This window comes from Anopheles darlingi, chromosome 2 (assembly GCF_943734745.1).
Source record: "Anopheles darlingi chromosome 2, idAnoDarlMG_H_01, whole genome shotgun sequence".
NCBI lineage: Eukaryota > Metazoa > Arthropoda > Insecta > Diptera > Culicidae > Anopheles > Anopheles darlingi.
In genome coordinates, this window is record NC_064874.1 from 80,796,441 (window position 1) to 80,803,556 (window position 7,116).

The following is a 7,116-nucleotide window of genomic DNA, read 5'->3' on the forward strand; positions in this document are numbered from 1 at the left end:
ATCCGAGCATAAAGAGGGGATCAGTATCCCAAAGTCGGGAAGCAGATAGTATGCAAACGCTTATCCATACACAGAGTCGGACACGTACATACTACACACATACACACCTCCCACTCTAACATCGCCATTCTAAGCTATGCAACTCTCACCCTCCCCTCTTGTGGGGTGGTGCTACGGAAAATCACTTCGACTACATGCGGCGGTAGCGTGGAAGTGACAAGGAAAAGATGGTAAATGGAAAACGAAAACACAAAAGCCCCCGTGTCCTCTCTTGCCTCACGTACACCTTACCACATAATATAAATGATATGTGCAGAGAGAAAGCTAAACAGTGAAAAAAGGTAGAGGGAAAAGGAGAAAATAAGTGAAACCGAAAGGGTGAGAAGGGGGAAGAAAAAAAATGCGGAAGCAAACCAAAAATATTGATTAATTCTTTATTGTTGCCACATTTAAATTAAATTTAAACAAATATTAAAAACTTAAAGAAAAACAAAACTTGAAAAAAGTAAACCAAAAAAAGCAAAAACAAAAACCAACAAACCAAACCCGAAGAATGATGATTTGTAAATATATGATGAAAAAATAAAATAATTTTTATCTAGTCTTGCGTTTTCTTTGCAAACCCACGAGGAGAAGAGATGACTCGATCATCTAGCACCATTCCATTTCTTTCCATAGTCATTGTTGTCCATGCGTTCGGAATGTATGATGGCTTTTGTCTGCTTTATTATACACTCATAACATCCGCGTTTTGTGATTTCCCGTCCATAATTGCCAAACTCGGACCTGCTAATAATGCGTATGCGATCGATAATGGTGCATTTGCCTTAGAGGCGATTATGATGATCCGGTTGCTTCTTTTCTTCCGTCATTTTATGTAACCCAGAGCGTACGTACGATACGTTTGATTGAATCAACAAACTTTACGAGCAAACCTAAAGTAGTCACCAAAACTCGTCCTACACTACAACCGTGAGCAGTTCTAACTGATGCCGTACCGGTAGCATCTGTTTTCAAAGCATACGATCTAGGTGTTCCGTGTTTTGTACAAACCCTATCAATTGTCTCTTATATTGGAATTAAAGGACCAACAAAGCCCTTCATTTATGTGCTGTTGTTTTTACTGTAATGGTGAATTTCTCTTTTTCTGCTTTCAAGGTACTTGACGATCGATCAATCGATCGTATTGCTGATGTTAATTCTTTTTTATGCTTTTCGTCGAAACTATCGTGCAATTGAATCGGAACTGCAAAAACGGGGAAAATTGTTACATGGTAAGCCGCATTCGGATAATAAGGGACCTACTCCCGCAAGAAAGAAAAGGAAACCACTTTCAGTTTAATTGTTCTATGAAGCGGGATTTGCCACTCTCTCTTGCGTTTTAATAATGAAGAAATTTGAAAAAAAAACCTAATTAATTGTAACTTAGAATTTCTACTGTCTCGGGTAGCTGATGGAAAACAGGCCGTCATCCTTCTGTCCATCCATTTCTCTCTCTCTCCCTCTGCCTCTTTTTTCCCTATTCCTCGCTCGTTTCTGTATAAAAACAATAGCTCTTCGACACAAGTTCACTTTAACGTCTACGTCTGCGGGGTCTCACCTGGTAGATCACAACTAGTGCTACTAATACAAATGAATTGATGACTGTCTTACTCTGATTGATAATAGATAATAGCCAGCCGGTAGATAGATATATTTACAGCCTCGTCGTTCCCCGTATTTCCAACACATCGTGTTCGTTCTCTTCTCCAGCGACCTGCGCGCATTCATTTATTTACCCTATCGTTTATAACTTTTCACTATCATTCATCTCTGGTTTTTGGTTATCTTCTCGCGTACTTCGTTAATCTAGGACAAAGTTTGGCGTTACAGACCATCTTCCCCGGAACACACCAGAGCGTTTCGCGCATAAATTACTTAGTCAAATGAATGGCATACTGGAGGGACAAGCTTTTGAAGGAAGGGCAGGAAAAACAGAGAGCGTAAAGAGAACTAGAGGAAACGGTAAGAAATGGAAATTAAGAGAGGGAGTGAGGGAGAGAGAGAATCAAAGCTTAAGCAATACTTTGCGGCGAACAAGAGGTTAAGGCCAGATTGGGGAAATTCTTGATGGTAATGTCCGCAGAGCGTGCTGCAGATGAACTGCGTACTAACTGCACTCAAAAGCTGTGACGACAGTCTGTCGCCATTTCTCTCGGAACGCTAACTTCCTCCGGTGGATGTGGCATCACTAGACGCATCATCCTGGCTTTTGCCCTGCCTGGTGTGTTTAGTAGCGGGACCCACTTTAATCCACGGAGCAGCTTGTGAGTACGAGGCAGCCGGAAAGGAACTGTTGGTGCTCCTGCTGCTGCCAGCAACTTCCGGTGGTCCCTTCCCTGATCCCTCTTCACCGGTCCCAACTCCAGGGTTGGGCCTGGGTGCTGACGTTGCTGCAGCCGCCGCGCATCGTTTGTTACTATATGTGGATCTTCTGTGCCGTCGCACTGAGCTCGTCCATGCTCTTGCGCGCTTGATCGGTGATGTCGTCGAGCGATTTCTTCGTTTGCGTCAAGATTTCGTTCGTGCTGGTTGCCGCACTGTTGGCCAATTCTTTCATCTGCAAAAAATAGACGACGCATGGAGAAAGGCACATTAACAACGGTTGCGCTACATTAGACGGTTATCACGTTACCTCAGCATTCAGTTTGCCTATCACCCACTCCAGCCCCTGGCGACCCTTGCCGGCGTTGGTGCTAATGTTTTTCGTTAACACGTCCTCCATGTAGCGGTTCAGCGGTACACCTTCGACCTGTACCGTTGCCTCCTGCTTCAGCAGCGTCTTGGCCGGATCGGTCGGGTGTGGAACGTAGCTGAGCGTTTCGTACACTGAAAGGAAGCTGCCAAAGGTGAGGTTGATCGTTTTCAGCGTCATTAACCGTTGCTGTGGATCGACGGTTGACTTTTCACTGGCGTAGCAAACGTTTGGCGAACCAATTAGCTGTAAGCGGAAGAGAAAGAGAGAAAGAGGATATCAAATCGTGATACTTTGCATTATACTAGCACGTGAACGCAATTAGACTTTAGTGAACTGCCCATAAATGGAAGTCTACGAATGGAAAAGCGCTGTTTTAACCGTTATAAACCATGTACTTGAAAAATCGAAATGTGTAGAGAACAAATCGTTAAAATCTTCAAAATACCTCTCGACAGCAAGCAATCAAAAGAGGCTTCTTATTTGTTCCAAAACTTGAAACCGTTGATAATTACTGATCTGCGTATATTTGTGCTTGAAGAAAATGCATGTATAAACGCATAAACTGGCACAGCAGGCTGTGTGATGGAGCCGCATGATGGAGGCTTGCTATGATGTCTTTTCACGAAAAAAATGCATTTATTTGTAGAATAGAACGTACTTATTTCGATTGCAAACCTTTTGATAGCAAACTTAGCAAAATTCAAAGAACAAGCTCACACCTTTAGAAATAGAAGATACTCAGAAATGTGATCCATTTCTGATAAACAGTAATACACACATGGCGTACGGTCAATTCAATTATTCATTCCGTGTGAAAGGTAAACACAGTTCTCTCCATTTTATTAGCAACATCATGATAAAACACACACTCTTCGAGTTGTGCCGTATCTTTTATTTTATTTTACTGCAACGCTCCATGCGGCTTTGATGCGGCACGTGACCTTCTTGTCCAAGAGCGTCGATCAGTACGAGTAAAGTAAACAAAGCTCAGGCGCTAGATGACGTAGACACAACTCTACACCCCGTTCGAGGGTCTGGTTGGTATTCTAGAACAATGCTCTTTTCAATTTTCATTTCGTCCCGTAGCAAAGGTATTACGGCTTGACAGCTGAGCCGGTTATTTGTGGAACGGAAAAAGGTGCTGGAAGGATGCCGGTAACGCAGAAGGAAAAATGCTCGCTACTAAACCGAGTCAGACCTCTGTGATGGTACATGAAAGTATCTTGATCTTGATCCCGGCTCGTGCCCATGGAGGATTATATATTCCCCATTGATAACGTTTATTCGCGAAAGCTTCGAATTAGCCGAAGGAAGCTCCAAAGTTCATCGATGTCGGCGCGTTCGGCGCGCGTATCTTATCGCGGAACTTGTGACGCATCCGCAAAATTGTTCCATCACGCTTCTCCGCTCTGCTGTTGTTAACTGCTGATACGCAATTGGCATCATGGCATAGAGGTGTGAATTGCATTCCAACATGCCCCTGTCGTTTTATTTGCTAATCAATGGCACAGATACGAATATAAAAGGAAAAAAAAGTATAGTTGCATGGAACTATTTGGCAACCGAAAACTCACAAATTGACTTTGAAGCATCACAAATTGACCAACGCTTTCCGGCGACCAGACACGAGACGTTTTAGCGCGTCTCTATTTTCTGCTCGCCGCACATGCCAAAGCCACTGCACGAGCTGCAGTGCTCCGTCGTTCGACCGCATGCATGCACTCGTCACGTGCACTCGGAGCCTCGAATGCACTGAACCACGAAGCTGTGAGCGGCCATCGCATTGCAAGGCTTTTACAAATTTGGTCATAGACAACTGCTGGTTCATTGTAAGAAACAGTCCTACTACCTGAGGCCTCTCTCGAGCAGGACATTGTACATTAAAGACGTGCCGAGAGTGAAAGTAGAGCCGACTGCCTGGGCGCGCGTGTCGCTCAACTGAGAGATGCGCTGTAGATTCCCGGTGGCAACATGTGAGTCGATGACGCGCGTGTGTTCGCTGCTCATGACGCCGATACCGCGCGCTACTATTCCTTCCCTCGTGGTACCGTGACAAATTTAGAGTCCCCGCGTTTCTCCGCTTTGGCTCATTTGGTTGTGGTCTGCAGTGGAATGCTTAACCAACACAAACGAGCGCGGCGGAGAAGCGGTCCATTTATGCGCAGTGTATATATTTAAACCATTTTTGAGGGTCTTAGCGAGCGTGTGGATGGAAGCTTAATTTGTTGGCAAGGAGCAGCAGGATGTTCACTTTCGACAAAGTTTCGTTCCGGTGGAACTGAAGCGTATTTGAATTTTCTAACAGGATACTATCAATCGACAATCGATGGTCCATTAATATCGATACTAGGCCATTTGACAAAATTAAAATAGAATTAATTTGTACCACACCCCTTGCCAGCCGTGGGAACGACAGGAATAGTAAATCAGTACACTGGACTGTAGTGTGTGTTCCGGTTCCTCCATGTAGTATCCCTTACCTTCTGTGCCCACTGTGGGAAGTACCATTTGGAGCTAACCAAGCGGTGCGTGTGAAGGACACCATCGACGACCCTTCGCTCGACGACGTCGGTACCGATGACGGCTGTGTTGATGGGATTGGGATACTTGCGCCAGGCCGCCTGCGCTACGGTTTCCCACGGATGGCTGTAATCGAAGGAGGGAAAAAGGGATACGGTTAACAATTGCTCATTATTTATAAAACATTATTCCGCACGTGGGGCAAATCACATGGCAGGTGATGCTGGTGTAGCTGCATCGCCGTGCATCGCTTCATCGAACTTGGAACGCAGGAGTCATTGGTCCCGCAGCGTGTGTTACCTTGAGCGCGCACGGTGGAGAAAGTCAAGGCTAACTTGGTACCGTCGGTGCCGCATTGACAGCGTGCCAGGCAAGTAACGGAAGTGCTTGGCGCTTCCCAGCTGTCTTTACTGACCTACTCCCCCCACCACCCTACGTCGCCAACGACCTTCATCCCTTCTCGAGCGGATCGCGGCAGAGCAAAACCCATCCACGCGCACGACCAGCTGGTCAGCATCGACGACGATGTTCGGTTGCTAACCATCCCCGTAGCACCGCGTGTGCAAGCGAAACGCAGTGGAGGGGGGACGATCATTTGTTCGTCCAATTTCGTAACAAAGTCCAATTTTACTCTAGCCAGCGTGTCCACACTGCCCAGCACAGGTAGCATGCCTTTTGCATAATTATGATGTTGAGCGCGATGCACAAAGAAGGAATCTTCGAGCGTGTCCATGCAGGCGAGTGGAGAAACGCAAGAAACTTCCAGAAACACGCGGGACGCGGTGCGTTCCCAAGAAAAAAAGAATGAAGACGTCTCACGGCTTTTACATAACACCACGACTGCGGAACGCCTAGCAACAGCCGAGAGCAATCGCCGCACACTTTTCACGCATGCAGGTTGGCGAGTTCACTTACTTGAAGACGTGCTCGGATGTCCAGATTTTCATTGTGGTGCTGTTGGTGTTTTCCGCTGCTCGGTGAATCACACGGACGCTCGGCGAAAGAGTTAACTCTCGACGACGACGAACCACCCACCACCTGAGGAACGTAAAAGAGGAGTGGGGTTTGGCGTTGTAGAAACGGCACTGAAAGGGACGGCGGTAGGAAAAGGGGTACGCACTTTAGCGAACAGAAAAACCTGCGCTACACTACCGGAACAAAAAGAAAAGGATTCTTTTCGTTCTCAGCGCGAAAAATCCACCTCCGTTCTGGTCGCACCGTTCGAAACAACGAAGAAAACAACAAGAACCACAAGTGCGAAGAAGAAGAACACCCATGCAGCAAATTGTCAGTTTTGACAGTACTGAGGCTGCTGCTACACGAACAGCAACGAGTAGCACAGTTTCGGCAAAATCAAACTGCTGTTTCATACGTTTCATTTCACCCGGTAAAGTTACTTTAAAAAGTCGCAATTCCTAAAAACTTTGGAATGTATGAATATTATGACAAAATAGATGAGAACCTATTTGTTCCGCTTTTGCGAATATGTCGCTGTTCGCCTAGTAGCTGCTTCAAGTGACTTTTCAGTTCATCCTCGGTTTGTTTACAAAATATAATCGATTCCGGATTCTAAAACAAAATTGCGCAAAATCGGCCGGAAATGTGAAGAGAAAGTGAAACTATTCGTCGTTAAATGTCCCCTGATAAGGTTTCGCGATGAAGCTAAAAACGCTGCTGTTCCGGCTGTTTCTCAGCGTGCTGTCGTTGATAGTGTTCAATGAGTTCGTGCTGTACTACGTGGTACTCTTGAAGGTAACTATCTGGTGAGCGCGTTCAATTCACGGGAATGATAAAACGTTTACTTTCTTCTTTCTCCGTAGTGCCAATGGCCCACCAAACCCGTGCCGGTGAATGGACTG

The 7,116-nt window shown here is 45.7% G+C and overlaps 2 protein-coding genes across 2 annotated transcripts in view; one reads left to right on the forward strand and one right to left on the reverse strand.

Annotated features, from left to right (window-relative positions):
* Nucleotides 1–704: 704 nt before the first annotated feature.
* LOC125952529 (protein slowmo) lies at nt 705–6,489 on the reverse strand. Its single transcript, XM_049682039.1, has 5 exons — nt 6,378–6,489; nt 6,173–6,295; nt 5,218–5,383; nt 2,675–2,980; nt 705–2,599 (listed from the first exon to the last, which is right to left on the reverse strand). Exons 2-5 carry the CDS (start codon nt 6,202–6,204, stop codon nt 2,459–2,461), a joined length of 645 nt encoding a protein of 214 aa, XP_049537996.1. The 5' UTR covers nt 6,205–6,295; nt 6,378–6,489; the 3' UTR covers nt 705–2,458.
* Nucleotides 6,490–6,815: 326 nt separating this feature from the next.
* LOC125951406 (metallophosphoesterase 1 homolog) overlaps nt 6,816–7,116 on the forward strand; it is a 1,451-nt gene continuing 1,150 nt past the window's right edge. Inside the window, exons 1-2 of the mRNA XM_049680231.1 lie at nt 6,816–7,009; nt 7,078–7,116. The exon at nt 7,078–7,116 is cut by the window's right edge and continues 798 nt beyond it. Coding sequence (XP_049536188.1) covers nt 6,914–7,009; nt 7,078–7,116 — 135 coding nt within the window. The 5' untranslated portion in view covers nt 6,816–6,913. The remainder of the gene's footprint in view (nt 7,010–7,077) is intronic.